Source organism: Metopolophium dirhodum, chromosome 4 (genome assembly GCF_019925205.1).
Source record: "Metopolophium dirhodum isolate CAU chromosome 4, ASM1992520v1, whole genome shotgun sequence".
Classification (NCBI taxonomy): Eukaryota; Metazoa; Arthropoda; class Insecta; order Hemiptera; family Aphididae; genus Metopolophium; species Metopolophium dirhodum.
The window spans coordinates 932,049-949,012 of record NC_083563.1 but is presented as its reverse complement, the minus strand read 5'-3'; the positions used below and the strand labels follow the sequence as shown (position 1 = coordinate 949,012).

Below are 16,964 nucleotides of genomic sequence, written 5' to 3'. Positions count from 1 at the left end.
TCGTCAGTCGTCGTACGTCGTCAATCGTCGTACGTCGTGGTAGTACGTCGTCGCGGCCGCCGCGCGCCGTCGCGATGAGTAATGGGGATGGATAAGCAGTGGGTCGGGGGACATTTACGATATTTTCGTTCCGTACGCAGAATCGGTCTTAAAAGTACTTGAACATTTTTGCTTATAACATATAAACTATCTAACCAACCTGCTAGCGAGTTCCTCTGTTCCTATCTGCACAATATTTCTGATCGATTGATACCTAATACGACTTTATATGTTCAGCCGTTTGCCCTGTAGAGGTTGACAAAGGATTGACATAAATTAGGACGGGTTTTCAATGGTAAAACTCTAGCCCCTGTTATACGATGTGGCTACTCCTCTATTTTTTTTTTACTTAGCTTAGCGCTACTACCGTCGCGTTGGATACCCAAAGATATAATATGTATATTATGTTATAATCATAAACCTTATAAGTATAAGGTCTATGGTTATTACTTATAACCAACTCATTATCAATTTTACCCACTTCTTAAAATAAATCGAGTTAGAGACGTTAGAGTAGTTTGACTGAATTCTGTAAATTATATTCACTTATATAATATATTCACTTGTATACAATTTACAATGTTGACTGTTATACAGGCCACACACAGAAACGCAAAACGTATGATTTATAATAAAATCTACTAATTTGTGAAAATAGTTGTATATTTCTTTCTGTAATGTACCCAGAATACTGAAATCGGCGTTAACTTCGATTTAAAATCATAGAAACAAAATAAATGATTCCAATAATAATAATAAAAAAATAGGTAGAAACCTTTAATTAATAAGTATGAAACATATTTAAAGTACGTGGTTGATTATAAGCTAAAAATGTGAAGTCAATATTTTCTTGTGGGGGGGGGGGAGAGGGGCGTCAAATATAAGGACGTTATTGGTGGTTAGAGCGGCACTGCATTCAGGGGACACGCTTTGATTTTCAAGGGACACAAAATGTGTCAGGAGACACAGTATTTTAGCCCCTGAATATTAAAATAAATATTGATTGTCACAATCAATTTTTCTAATTTTATTACGTATATGTATATATTTTTGTTCCCAAAATCACGTTGCAGGGACAATCACACCGGCCCTTGAACCTATACTCATGTTATATTTTAGTTTGTAAATGTTATAAATATTTTAAATATTCTAGTTTATAGATTTATACATCTAGAAAAAGAGGTCGCTTTTGTTATACGCTGCACCACGAATTCGTAGAATCTAAGCAACAGATGCTTAGTATCTCTCCCACTCCAACGTGACATACGATGATGGGGAGAGCGGTGGCGGGGAATGATGCGTCCGGACGGCAATACTCTATTGGGATTGGCCAGTTAGTATGTTTTTCACTGTCGTATTTAAACGTACATGTTCTACGATCGCTCCGCGTTTATATAACGTATTAATTTTTCCTCGTCCGTGTATTTAAAAATGTTTAAATGCGAGCAATGTCCTTTGAAATTCAACCATTTAACTAATTTGGTCGCTCACCGAAAAACACATTTCAAAATGTTTAAATGCGAACAATGTACTTTAGAATTCACGGCGGAACGTGATTTGATCGCTCACCGAAAAACGCATGTGAGCGTGCGTTTCCCGTGGGAAATATAAATAGGTGTTCCATTACATTCAGTTCCAAAACTAGCACCAAAAAATATTTGAAAAATGTTCATGGTATGTATTTTTGTTTTCCACTTTAAATATTTATTTATATAATATTTTTACTAGGTTTGTACATTTGTACAAGCTCCGCTTCAGCAAGGAAAATATATACAGTTCGCGCCACACATTATCGTTTCCGACATACCAACTAGACCGTCATTCTTACGAGAAACCATGACGGACTTACCAACAGTGCTACCAACCCAAAATGATCACTCATCAACCGTACGACATACCGCGATAGACTGCCCAGCGGGACCGCCCACCCAAAATAATTGCTCATCAACAGTACGAGATAACGCCATACATACATTTTCATGCTATGTGGTTTGTAACGAGTGCATGGAAGATGTAAACATCATCGAAAATCTTGGACTCCATGATATGCAAGGTTAGTAATTACAATTTTTTTTATAGACTGGTTATAGGCTAATTAGGTTTTTTTTAAAGATTCATACACTACGGTCGATAATGGAAAACGTGTTTCCAGTGTCAACATTACTTCAGCTATTAGGGCAAAAAAATTGCGCTTGAATCTCGTGCAGTCCCCTGGGTTTATGGAAATCTCCTCATCATCCAGACCATCTGGTATTACTTAACAAATATCAGCAATACTCAAAACTACTGTCATCTACAACTCTAATTTTTCACGACTCATCCGCTCACAGAAAACCAGACATAATAGATAAATAATTCTTAATTTTTTTTTTTGGGGGGGGGGATGGCTGAGCGGACTAAGGCGTCGGTTACGACACGCACCGATGCCGGTAAAAAACCTCGGCCGCGGTCGGCATTTTTCTTCGGTCGAGTCACGGTGACAATGAATTAAAATGGAGCTGGTGTGTAGTGTAAAACGTTTGCAAAAAACTTATAAACCATACAACATTCACAACACTGTTTTACATACTATAAAATTCTAAATGCAGTATCATTGGAAAATAAAATCATTGATTTTTGCAAGTCTAATTTATGTAGGTAAAAATATACTTAAATTTCTTTTAGCAACTATATTTTATTATTTAAATATTTTTTGATTTTCAACAGGTTTTGCAGTGTTGGAAATTCCAAAGACCATTATGTACAATTATCACTGTAACGTTATACAAGCCCATTATGGAAATACAATTGAGCTCATTTATATAGATACAGGTTAATGATTTCAAACTAAACATATTTTTATATATTAATTTATAATGTTATTTTAGATTCACTGGTATACTACATCCACCTGGAGAATAATTCCAATTTACTTGATCAAATGGACTCATCAGACTTACCACAAGACCATCCATGCTACATTGCCAAACGAAAGAAAATCCAAGGGTTATTTTCTGACGAGACAAATGGGGAAGTTATGACACATTTTTGTGCATTCTATGCAAAGTCTTATACATATAAGATTAATGGCAAGGAGAAGATCAGGGCGAAAGGACATGTGGTCAAAAACTAAAAGAACTTCCAAGATCATTATCGCTATCTGTTTGGAGATACAACCTTCGATGCGATAACGGTGAATGTCTATCCGTTCGTTCAAACATCAATTGATTGATGGATAAAGTACATACCCTGGATCACAGTCTCTACTCTATAGAGTGAGTTAAAAATAGTTATATATATTTAAAATTATTTTACTTATTATGTTTTTGAATTTCATAGGGAAACCGAGACACCAGAGCCAGCAGAATCCGAATTAATGCAACTTCTGGAAGCCGAGCTAAAAAGATAGTTTTTATTCTAAAATAGATATTGGATTGTTTTTGAATTGTAAAATATCTCTATAGATATTTTTATTTTATTTTGTAAATATCTCTGTGGATATCATTTTTTTATTTTTATTTTGTAAAATACCCCTGTAGATATTGTAAATAGATATTAAGTTAGAATAGGAAGGATGGTATAAAGAAAAACTCTGCTAAAAAATAAATATAATTTTTATTTAAAAAAAAACATTTTAAGAATTATTCACAAACCATTTTCTTAGGTTAAATACTTTATAAAATGTACATTGCTTAGGATTGAACTCTATATGAAAAATACAGCATGGTAAAGTTTTTTCATCGCAAATTTGATCTATTCGAGGGCATCCCATGTCCTCAATGTTAATGTCCGCGACGTGCGGTATAAATTCTATGAGAAGTTATTTTTTCTGTTTACCTTTGACGAAAATGTATCTGAACTTTAATGAATTCAATATTCTACTTAGTTGTTCATACTCAACATTAGCATATTCTATGGATATATTATGATAGTTACGTTCCAGCCACAGTTCTTCTACTCTTGTTGTCCTGCATAGATTTTGAATTTTTATAAATTCAATGTTGGGTTTCCCATGTTTCTGTGTCGGTAATAGACATTTCTTTAATCATGCATTTATTGTCCATTACAAGAACGCACTGAATATCGACGATGGCTGAAGACATTATGGTTTGAGAGGCGTTAGTACTTCAGAAATTGTTTTCAACTTGTCTGTATCTTCTTTAATATGTTGTAACGATGAATCAATTTTCATGTACTCTATTAATATTGATTGAATTGTAGCAGTTTGTTCTTCTTCCGATTTAACGGAATTATGATTTTCTTCGAGTAAATGCTCAAATTTATCTAGTTTATACGAATATGATTTGATGGTTTGTTCGAAATTTGTCATAAATTTATTTTTTCCACTAGCCTGTGAACTTTCAAACACGTTCGTGTCTATAGTTCGACTGACACTATTTTTGAATTCCGTCGTATTTATTCAACATTGTGTGTATTATCGAATTTTAGTATTTTACAAACAATTACTTTCTCTTCCTACGAATAATTTTTCTGACTAAATACTCGTTTGGAAGATTGGTCTTTTGAATTTCCTCAAAATAGAAACAACCTGCAATCGGTCAATCGGTTTTCCCGTATAATCTCGTAGCTGATAAGTAGTGGGAGATGTTTTATTTATTTTGATAATTTTAAATATTTCTGTATACCAGCTCGGTAAATAACCTTTTGTAAATACTCCTTTATATTATTTACTCATAAGAACGTTATCGGTCATCACATATGTTAAATTTAATTTTTCCATTAATAATTTAACATTGACTTATTTACACTGAAGAAGGATTTGTATCAGCTTGTATAGGCGTCATACCTATTGTTCTATGTTTTTAATCATTATATTCGTTAGTCAGTGATTGTAAAATAAAAACCCATTCATGTGATCCTCGTGCAGTGAACTCCTAATATTTTTTTTTTTAAGAGTTCTGTTGAAACGTTCTACGAAACGTTGTACGCTATACATCGAATATTTGTGAATATTATGCTTCTCCATGAACGCATCGAATTAATTTTGGTGAGCGTTTGAGTAGTATTTTTGACATTTCACTTGAAACTTCTTTAGCAGTTTCAGACTTTAATACTTTTGCCCATTTTAATTTTGTAAAACAGTCAACGACACTTTGAATATATTTGTAGCCTTTATTTTTTTTCGAAAATTGTATCATTTCCACCAAACCATACACATTTATTATTTGTCTTGTAGTTTTTTTTCTTGCTTGATTCTGGAGTTTGAAAGCGATAGGTATGTCACGTTTAGACATTTGGAATTCATATTATTAAACCAGCTTCATGAAATTGCTTCGTAAATTGAAAGTATTTCGTTGGACATTTAACTTTTATTTTGTAATTTCGTGGATAACCCACGACCGGATTTTTAATGGTTTGATTAAATCAGTAAATTTATTTCCACCTTTTTAAATTTTTTTTCCCGTCTGTTATTTAATGTGCTAATGTTTGAATGAATATAAGTTTATATGCGTTTAAATCGTCTATGGTGTAGATTTTCGAAGTTTTTGAAATTATTAAACTAAGAAGTCCTTGTGTTAACGGGTACGTTGTATCTTAAATAGTTAATGTATTTCTGGTAAGTTTAATTTCTTTTTTACCCAAATGCAGCTCCGTTTAATTGTAATTTAGGATTAGGACCATACATTTTGTCTATGCTGTAATAATCCAAAAACTCGTTTAATTTAAATACTCTAGAATCTTTTGTATTATTTTTTTCAATATTTTGAGCACATATGTCCCATATAATTGCATCATGATCATTTGGTCATACATTTACAACATTGATATCATTTTCTACTACTAGAAGAGCTTGTTTGGGCTCAAGCTGTAACTTCTATAAAAACAAGTATGCCTCTATGTTAACTATTATAACTAATAATTATAACAATTTAATAAACTAGCTGTTTATAAAAATTAAATTAAAATTTCAAGTAGGAAAATTAAATGAAATGTATAGAATATATTATATATGTGTGTGTATGTGAGTGCTGTATATGTATAGGAATGCTCGAATGTATGTCGTGTATTTTGTATTAAATGTGTAATTAAATGTGCTGCACCTGAAGTAAAATTCTGGGACCGCCTATAGTTGTGATGTCGAATTGTGAGCCACGTTTAATGGTTTGATAATTGGATTTAATGTTTCTGTTACTATCGAATGAATATCAGATTTTACGTGTTATAATGCAGTATACTTATAATGAGTATATTTTTTTTGGCTTTAATCAATTCTCCGAGTACTTTGCCATTAAACGACATTTTTGCGAATAAAGTGTTTTTAATGTTTTTATAAAAAACAACAGTTTATATAACGACGAACGTATCGAATCCGTGACGATATTTTCCATTGTCTAGTTCACAGTAAAAAAAAAATAGAAAATATCCCTTGACTTGCTATACAACACTATCTTCAAGTTGGTCACAGGTAACCGCCGTATATCCACTCTTAATACGTATTATACGTGTGGTACGTGTATCACTAACAGATACAAAATAAAACACATCATTGTAAAATCAACACATTCATCGCTCCGCTCAGAATCTAAAATGATTAAGCATATTTTGCATATAATCAACGCAATGTGAAAATAATTTTGATGCATTGAATATTGTAGAAACCAGTGATATATTCGTAATTTTTGTCTAGGATTTGTTCTAGTTTAGAGTTTAGAGTGGAACCTTGCGACGCTCCTTCAACCAGAATAATTAATAAGTAGGTATAATATAATAATTTCTTATCTAGAGTATGTATGCTTAGTATTGTAATCGGTCAAAATATCCAAATTTGAAAATGTAAAAACCCATATTTTTAAATAAACACAAACATTTTAAAATTTCATTACCCATTATACTCAAATAATATAAAATAAAATATTGGTTAAAATGTAAAATAATTCAATTATTTGAATTATAAAATAACATTTTATTTTCTAACAAAATTAGCTCGTAAAATTAATTTAACCTAGAGTCACTGTATTAATAATAGTAAATAAATTACCTACTTTAATAGCAATAATATCACAAAATAATTAAATATTTAATATTATCTACGTCGTGCCTAATACCTATATCGTACAATGTAAAAAACACACACCATTGTTAAATCGATACACTCTTCTCTCAGCTCAGAATCAAAATTTTCTTGTCTTCCATATGATGTATAGTATACTAGTTTACTGAAGATTCTAAGATTTCAAAACCATTGCATGTTGAAGACCTTTTAAAAAGCGTGTGTGGCGCCTTGTACGTAGAAGTTTGTTGCGTGTAACGACCCGTAGATGGCGCGTACAAACCTATCAGATTCGTACGTACAGCGACGATAGCGATTTCCACTTACGAAATGCAAACGACATTGCAACGTCATTATTAAAATCAAAATTACGTTCTAATTATAATAGAGACGTACTTAACAATGCTTTTCGTATCCAAAGTAACTTTAATCACGCGCGAATGACTCATCGTTTGGTATGCGGCTCCACACGTCACACGTGCAAGGGCTTCTATTTAGTTTTCCGTTTGGCAATTCTTAGACATCGCTTCTCGGCCTAATGGCTAAGATCAAAAGTGTAGTATCTGTTCTTATCAGCTTAACATCTGATAAATCACTTATTAAGTGATTCAAATGTTAAACAATTTTTTTAATATTGGTGGAGATTAGGAGCTTGCTCCTGCTCCACCGCGGGTTGGCCCGGAGTTGCAGTACTTCCGGGATCAGCCCACATAATAAACTAAATTTTTGTTCATACGATGATGAAATATCACAATGCACTCGTGGTTCGGATGCCATTACCCGTACCACCAAGACAAAAAAATCGAGCCCTTTTTTTTTGATCTTAAGCCATCTTTAGCGGCATCTATAGCCATTAGCTGTATAGGTTGTGTACGTTTTAACACGTGTGTGTTGGGTTTGGCAGAGTTTTTGATTTGGCACCCGTAGGTATCTGCCATGCCCGGGTGGGGGATGGCGGCACTTGTTCTTCGGACACCGTGACTTACCCGAAGAAAAATGCCGCCCGTGATCAAGGAATCGATCCGGCATCGGCTGCGTCGCAACCGACGCCTTAGACCACTCGGCCACTCCATCCCCCCCTTCTCTTTTTATTACATGATCTAATATGTAAATACGTTTACAATCATTTTAGATTTAGACACTGCCTGCGTGTAGATGATACATTATTATATTTATAGCATTACTACAATAAGACCGGTTTTCATTATAAGTCCAGAACAGTAATATGATGGTTAATTACCATTGGCACTCGGTGCCATTATAATTTTGTTCATAAAATACGCTCTACGGGAATAACGATTCTGTTATGTAAAATAAAACAAATTTGGTAATTTTTTTTTACAACTTATAAATGATAATAATCTACTATTATGAACTTCGTTTTTCAATATTTCAATGTCAAACTTTATAATACGAGTATGTCTTCAAAAATTATACAATTTTAATCATTTTTTTACAAACTATATTATAGGTACCATTGTTTGTAATAAAATAAAAAAAGTTAAATGTGTTAAATGTGAAAAATGTGTTAAAGAGTTAAATGTGGCCTGTAGGAAGTCTTCTTACTTCAGATAAAAAAATAGATATCAAAATCCGACAATTCTACAAGGCCTGAGAACTATTCCTTTGAATAGTAATTTTTTTCTCGATATTATACACCTTATCCGGCACCAGGTCGCTTAGAAAAATGTAGAAAGTATTCCATTGAATATTTGAAATTTGGTTTTATTGCATCTCCGACAAATTAAAAATTACCCCTGTGTCTAATTTGAGAAAAAACATTCTGTAATGAAGCTATGAAACCTTCAAGAATGAAAGAGCATTTTTATGAAAAAACATTCAGATAAAAGTAACAAAAATATTTTCTACTTTAGTGACCTAAAGAATAAATTTGAAAAACGAAAAACAGTATATATATATATATAGTGGAGTAGTGGACTTTTTAATAAAACACATCTAAATAACGATAAAGGTCCCCTTGCATCCTAAAAAGTGTATCTTATAGTTGCAAAGTGTGGAAAACCGCACTTGATAAACAACTTTACGATGAATTATATAAAATAGAAACGAATATCGTATACGTAGCATATATTTTTGAAAAACTTAATAAAGTCAATAAAAATTTGAAAGGTAATAAAATTAATTTTATCAAATCTAAGTCCATTATTAGTGCACTTATTTCAAAATTAAATCTTTTTAAAAAAAAATTAGGCGACATGAATTTAATAATTTTTCTAACGTATCAAGCTCAAAAAAAATTTTAGATTCTGACTTAGAAATATATTGTGCACACCTTGAATCCCTTAAAGATAATATGAGTACTAGATTTAATGATATCAACAACCTGATTATACCAGAATGGGTGTCAATGTTTAGCAGATATACAAAATCTCCAACCATAAATTCAAGAAGTGAACTACTCGAAGTGAAGCACAATGAAGAAGCTGAAATCGATTTTAAACATAATGGATACAAGTTGTTTTGGCTCAAACAAAAAACTACGTACCCTCAACTTTGGAAAGAAGTGGAATTATTTATTATGACTTTTCCGTCGATATACCTGGTCTTTAGTGCGGTTTAACAACTTTTTACAAAATCAAGAAACAAATTAGAATTATGTAAAAGAAGAGATTTAAGACTAATGCTGAGATCTATTGAGCCAGATATCATTTCGTTAGCAGGAAACCATCAACCTCAAGGCAGTCATTAGTCACATAAATATTTTTTGTGTTATTATTTTATATTAGCAAATTCGAAATCAAATTATATAATTCATATTATAAGTAGGTATTTAAATTTAAAATTAACTATATTGTAGCGTTAAAAAGGTACATTATATTATTTTCTTTAAATAATAATATTAAAAATATTTAAAAAGTTAATCTTTTGAAAAAAATTGACTGGAGGGAGGGGAGATTTTCAAAATCTAAAAGGGGCGTTGAGTAAAAAGAGGTTGGGAAACACTGGCTTAGACAATTATAATTTTCCACCAAACAACCAAACTAATTGGCCAAAGATAAAGATATTTTTTTGAAACTATTTAATATTTTATTTTACTTTTGTCTTTGATTCATTATTTTGAAGTTATACGTGCGTATACTCGCGTTGACTTGCGTATCTCTAGTAATTGTATAGGATATACGCTAAATCAGTAAACTAGTGCTAGGGAATACGCCGCGTATACCCTCCATACACCTCTTCTACTAGAAACTAATGTTACATTAGTAATGTAGGTACAACCACATATATTGATTGAATTTGATAAAATAAATGGTATAAGAACTAATTCTCAATTTAATAATAAAATCTGATTAATCTAAATTACCACAATTTAAAAATGCCGTTTTTAAAAATAAAAAATATCATTAGAAAAATTTAATTTAATTTACCAAATAAAAAAGTATGAGTTAAACAATTTTTAAAAAATAAGAAAAACTTTTTCTAATATGTCGGACCTTAAAATGATTTTATTTATCAATACGTCGCGTTTATTTAGTAAACGACATTCAATATGAAAATAATATGTTATACTAGAGTAGAAGTATATATTAAAATATATCATATAAACATATTTTAATTATTCATTATTTATATTAATTTATACTCAAAAAAGTACACCAATATAAAATGTTTTTTAGCCTATTATTTGGTGGGTAAGACACAAAGTCTAAATGTCAGCTAAAGAATATTCTCATAATAGTTAAAATTGTAAAGATGATAACACTTGAATAAAATTAAAATGTATAAAATTGAAACTATCCTAACCCTATTGATTTTCATTAAAATTCAATGACCCAAAAAAATTAGAAATTTACTTAAGCTTATTTCTTAAAAATAAACATTTTATCGTAAATAAATTGAAAAAAAAAACAATATAAAATTAATGTTAATAGTAAAAATCTATTAATATATCCATTAAATATTTGAGTTATTTTATATTATTAGGTACCTATTTTTATTTATACCTAAACTACCTATCTATTAAAAAAAAAATGTTGAAATTCAATAATTTATTAGTTTTATATAGGTACCGATCGTAGTCTAATCTTCTAAGTTTATGATTCATCACAAGTCAGTTATGTACTAGAACTGACAGGACAACAATATTACATTATAGCTCTTTAATAATAATGTTATTTTCCATATTATTAAAATAGGCAAGTAAAGTTATGAATGTAGAATGTATGACAAAAACAAGAAGCTAGGATGTTTGAGAAAAATCAAAAATCAATATAATTTATTTACGATCCCGAAAGTTTTTATAATAAATAATAATCGACAATATTATTAAAGTTCCCAGGAATTAATACTTATACTTTTTGTGCATGCATAACATTAAGACGTTATTAACAATGTACCTACTACTTATTGTTATGACCATAACCATTTTTTTTATTTTAAAGTAACGTTATTAGTGTAAAAAAAAGTAGACCGCGAATCTACAATAATTTGTTATGATAGTATCTGAAGATAGAATACCGTGAACACGGGGTATAGTTTCACGCCACACAGATGGCAGTCAAATGGCGGGGGGGGGGAGGATGAGCGAAATTATTGATCCGCCTATGATTTTTTTTCAATATTTATAATAATTAATACCTTACACAAAGGTATTAAACGGTCGTAACTATACGTAAATACAATATATTTTTAAATTTTAATGATCAAACAGTGTATGTAAAAATATCAGCCACATCCCTCCTCCCCCCCCTCAAATGGCTAAATTATTTTACTGCGCCGGACGTGCAATGCTACCCCTGTTTTTGCGCATATGCATCGTCTTTTGTTTTTGTGCAGAATGCATTGTGAAGTCGTGTTTAGATGAAATATATACACGTCGTGAGCTAAGGTAGATCATTGTTGGTCGCCTATACAGCCCCTTAAAAAATATGAGCACTCTTATCATTGAGGATTGAGCAATGAAAACAAAAGCAATACATAAAACCTTTTTTTTCATAATGAGAGCATACTTCAGAATTCCTTATACCACCGTCTTATATAGGTATACACGACCGTGCTTTATACTATGGAACATTGGGACGTGAGTAAGTGTGTAATATGTAAATAGCGACTGCGTTTTTTTTATTTTTATCATGACTAGTCAGTGTGTTGCACGCACAGACTTCTAATATACTTACCATACACTGTAAGTGGCTAATGGGCGACGACAGCGCATCATAACCATAGATAATAATATAAGGTATATCTTATATTATCTATTATCTATGATCGTAACGGCCACCATCCATTTTTCGGCAATTTTTTGCGCCGCGTAAATACGGGCCAGTGAGCGATCTATAGTAGATATTTTATTATTGACCGTGGTATTTATAAATTATAATCAATGATACTAAATTTTAAGTCGCGGTGTGTTGTATGTAGTATGCGTATGCAAGGTGGACGTATAAATAAATATAATAATTATAATTTTATATAAATCCACCTTGGTAGTATGTTTAGTGCTACTGTGTTTATAAACACCATAGTACCGTGCATAGTAGTACACAGACATTCATAATAATATACTTACATGATCTGCTTTGATACAGAGGTCATTATTGATATTAGTAATTTACTAACTACGCTGATATTTTTCATCATTGCATAAATTAGAACGAATTAAAAGCATTGTAATCTATGTATAATAATTAGTGTTCAGACTAACCTATTAACTATTCAGATACATTTTTATCAAAATATCGACTTTTGAACTATCAAAGTCTTGTAATTGTTAATTGTTCGCTGAAGATACTTAAATAACCTATATAATATTATATATATATTTTATTATACACATAAATGTACAATATGTATATCAAATAGCCTTTAGTATATATTAGAACACTTTAAGTTAGTATATTGGCATTAGTGATATTTCTTATAAATGCTTAATAGTTACATTTACTGTTGAACACCAATCCGCTCTGTTGTGATTTATTAATTTTTATAGGTACTATAGATTATATACCAGTAGAATTAGGTTTTTAAATTTGTTTATGAATTAACACCTATTATTATTTTTGTTTTTATTTTTAGTATTAAATGGATTCTGCTTCTGCTGAAAATACAAATCGACTTAAGCCACTCAATGATTTAAGTAAATATAATAATTATTATTTTAACTCTAAATTACCTAATAGTTTTTTTTTTTTTTAAATTGATTTGTTAATCATTTTTTTAAATATCTTTAAGGTTGATTAAAAATTATTCAAACTATTATACCATTGTTTCAAAACTATATTAATTTATCATTATGTGAAAAACTTTCATATTTGTTTTGAATAGTTTTGATATTTAGCAACTTCATGTCATAGGTAATGAAGATCAACTTTTAATATCCATGTGTACACTGGCTAGGGAGAGAGCATATGTTCCATACAGCAACTTCAAAGTCGGTGCAGCGTTACGATGTGATGATGGTACCATATTCTCAGGCTGTAATGTAGAAAATGCCTCGTATGGGCTCGCAATATGCGCAGAACGTACAGCTATTGTGAAAGCTGTAAGTGAAGGAAAAACCAAATTCACTACAATTGCTATTGCAGGATTGAACAATAATCAATTTGTTCCTCCTTGTGGTGCTTGTAGACAAGTATTAAGTGAATTTAATAATCCCAATAATGACATGATTGTTTATTTATACCAACCGGAGGGTAGTAATGTAGTTAAGACAAGTGTGTCTGAACTACTTCCATTGGATTTTAAATTTAATTTTAATACTAATTAATGAATTGTTAATTATCAAGTAAAAATAGCTTATCTATTAACTTTTTTAAATTATACCTGTTATGAGTTAAGGTTTTGACAGGATTTTTTTTTTAATAATGACTACTTTTAGATAAATTTAGACGCAATAACCATTTATATTTTATACATATTACTTCAATTTACTTGTAAAATATCATTCATTATAAAAATTCAAATAATTATATAAGTACAGGGTTCTTATATTTTTGATCTTATGTATAAAATATGTAAATATAGTATTTTATAAATATATAAATCATAGTTTACATGTTACACGTAAAGTTAATTTTTGTATACTTATATAGTTATATATTAAATGAACATACCAAAATTAAAATAAACCAACTTCAAAAATGTATAAATTCATTAAAACTTTTTAGTGATTTAAATTTTTTTTTTCTTGAATAAAGCTATAGAATAAATATAGTTGTTTTTATTAAATAATACAGAATATATATAGGTAGGTGCATAAATAAAATTATGGGTATAAGTTAGTGATGGGTTGAACTGAATCAAACCAAACCCTTGATGTTCGGTTCGACTCAAAATTTGAACTCTGTATGAAAAAAATTTGAACCGAAGTATCAAGTATCTTTTACTGTTCGAAATTCAAACTCCAAATATTTTTCGAACTAGACTTTCTGGCCTCTATAGTTCAAATACCAAATATTTGTAAAATTCTTCAAAAGTTATTTTAAAAAACTTGTATAATGGTTATTTACTATTTAGAAATAGTTAGACTATTAGAGACTGTGTACCTACATTAATTGATATTTTTGTTTTTATAACATTTATTGTAACAGGAATAAACTATTTTGGATAAACTCATGGTAATATTCCAATACCACGGTTGTGTAGTTGATAAAAAATGTAAAACATGTTTACAATTTACATTCTATAATTCTATAATAGGTAATACGAAAACTCAAAATATAATTGTAATTATGATTTAATTTGTACATATTAAAAAATGTTCTGCGTTCGAGTTCGACTTAAAATGATTCTTGGTTCAGTTTGGCTCAATTAAAAAAATGAGGGTTTGAGCCATGACTAGTATAAGTACATAACTTTCATCTTTAACCCACCAGTGGTCGCGATGTGAGCTCGGCGCTCACCTCGTTATTATTTTGAGAGCCACTTATTTATTTATTACTTGATTCATCTGATATTATTTATACCTTCAATCGAAACATGTTTAAATATACTTTTGCAAATATAATAATTTTATAGATAATTCTCGATTAGATATCGACATGCAATGTTGTTAATATCCATAAATTGAGCATTGCACTCACTCAATAGATCGACCTAATGCTATTTCGTAAACTCGGAACGTTAGACCTATTTTTAAGGAGCACACAATATTCATTTGCGTATACTGTATAATAATCAGCAAAATATTCCAGACAACTAGGGCCAGGTTGAATGTATAAACAATTATAAATTAATTTTTAGTGGTGAACAATTTATAATTGAGAAAAATTGTAAGAAAATTGTTTGTAAAAGATTAAAATTTAAATAATTGGTTGTTGGTTTCAATATTTTATGTTCATTGTATAATAAATAATAATGAAAAAACAACGAGGTGAGCGCAGCGCTCACTCAATACCAATGACGGGACTCTGCATAGCGATACCAACGACGGGTTAAAAATTAAATTAATTCATTTAAATTGTGGTCTTTGGAATTTGGCGGTTCAACTGTGCTCTCCCAAAAGAATATAACATTTTTAATATAATTATTTAAGTTTTAAATATTATATTATGTATGAATAAAAATTGTTGAAAAATACTGAATAACGATGGTCAACAGTCGCTACTTCACCAGTTAGATGAAGAACCTAGACCTACCTATAAAGTAAAAAGTTAACCTCTGTCTATTAAAACCTTAAATGATGCCACTTACTGTCCATTTAATATGCATATACCTAGCATTATAAATTTATAACCAAAGGTATAAAAGCGTTATAATATATTATTATATTATGTGTATAATTCATTTTTATAATTATTATTATTATTATTACTTGTTCCTAAATCAAAATTTAAATAAATTCATAATTAAAAGAAAAAATGGGTGTGAGGATGATTGGTGAATTAATCAGAATTACCCTGTTAATTAAATACACAGACTTATTATATCCTAGTAACTAAGACTTATTCCGTGATTATTAATTATTATGTATATTGTTAATAATTTAATAAATATATTTGTGAATCCTGGTCAAAAAAAAACAACTGAAAAAAACCAAAGTGATAATATAATCAGATAATTAGCATAATCACAAAGTATAAAATACAATCATTGAACTATGTAATAACACAGATTTTTATTTTCATATAATCTGTGGTAATAATATATAGTTATTATATAGTTTAATGTATATAATCTATTTGCTCTGTTATCAATATTATAAAAATTGTATATAAATTAATTATACATTCAAATATTATACAATTAGTTATATATTTATTTTATCCAATTACAAAGCTGGACAAGTCACTTTTTTCAACTAGTTAAAGTTAAGTTACTTTATTATAAAAAGTATCTAAGTTAGAACATAAATTAGTTTACGAAATTTACCAAATTTCTAACTTAGTTAGAATAGAAGTCAGTTTTTTTTAGTTTAAAATATAAATTTAAAAAACTAGTTTTTCAAATGTAATGCATCATAATAATTATTCAAATTAATTATTAAGTTGGTGGGTAGGTAGCTAACTTGAATTATTGGTGATAAATTAAAAATTAAACTGCAAAAATAACTAGTTACTTATTATTTTTAACGAGTTAGATTAGATTATTTTACACATTAAATTCTACTATAGTTAAGTTACAAAATTAATTTGAATTCAAACTAACTAGGTAGTTAGTGCCCAGCTTTGTCCAATTTATTACAAAGCCATTTATTTATTTCCAATTTACATAGGTACTATAGGTTTTATAATATGATGGAAATAATAATTATTTATTATATTATATAATTATCATAAACGTGTTTCAGAAAAAAATATAGGTAGGTACCTAAATTATTATATTAAACAAATATAATATTATCATACATTTTATGATATTATATTCTGTGATTAGCATAATAGAACCTATCTAAGTACAATAATTATCATACTAAAATTATATATTATATTTTTGTTTTAAATATTATTTAATAAGTAACAGTAATAGAATAAGG

The 16,964-nt window shown here is 29.5% G+C and overlaps 2 protein-coding genes and 1 non-coding gene across 10 annotated transcripts; all 3 read left to right on the top strand.

The window, feature by feature from the left end:
• The first annotated feature begins 1,365 nt into the window (after positions 1–1,365).
• LOC132943800 (uncharacterized) lies at positions 1,366–3,648 on the top strand. Of its 3 annotated transcripts, none has more exons than XR_009664373.1 (6): positions 1,366–1,713; positions 1,768–2,092; positions 2,152–2,676; positions 2,746–2,850; positions 2,907–3,293; positions 3,358–3,648. XR_009664373.1 is itself a non-coding variant. In XM_061012905.1 (5 exons), exons 1-4 carry the CDS (start codon positions 1,705–1,707, stop codon positions 3,149–3,151), a joined length of 684 nt encoding a protein of 227 aa, XP_060868888.1. In that variant the 5' UTR covers positions 1,368–1,704; the 3' UTR covers positions 3,152–3,293; positions 3,358–3,648. The 3 variants fall into 3 exon arrangements, 1 of the variants encoding a protein (XP_060868888.1); XR_009664372.1 differs by having other exon boundaries at positions 1,367–1,713; positions 2,152–2,672; XM_061012905.1 differs by lacking the exon at positions 2,152–2,676 and having other exon boundaries at positions 1,368–1,713.
• Positions 3,649–7,552: 3,904 nt separating this feature from the next.
• Positions 7,553–7,745, top strand: LOC132944025 (U2 spliceosomal RNA). Its single transcript, XR_009664405.1, has one exon. It is a non-coding gene; the product is annotated as a U2 spliceosomal RNA (small nuclear RNA).
• Positions 7,746–11,812: 4,067 nt separating this feature from the next.
• LOC132942856 (cytidine deaminase-like) lies at positions 11,813–15,118 on the top strand. 6 transcript variants are annotated; one of them, XM_061011523.1, is made up of 3 exons: positions 11,813–12,071; positions 13,067–13,127; positions 13,345–15,118. In XM_061011523.1, the coding sequence occupies exons 2-3, from the start codon at positions 13,073–13,075 to the stop codon at positions 13,755–13,757; spliced, it is 468 nt and encodes a 155-aa protein (XP_060867506.1). In that variant the 5' UTR covers positions 11,813–12,071; positions 13,067–13,072; the 3' UTR covers positions 13,758–15,118. The 6 variants fall into 6 exon arrangements, with proteins under 6 accessions (XP_060867506.1, XP_060867503.1, XP_060867508.1 ...); XM_061011520.1 differs by having other exon boundaries at positions 11,814–12,075; positions 13,345–15,115; XM_061011525.1 differs by lacking the exon at positions 11,813–12,071 and adding an exon at positions 12,155–12,230.
• The last annotated feature ends 1,846 nt before the right edge of the window (positions 15,119–16,964 follow it).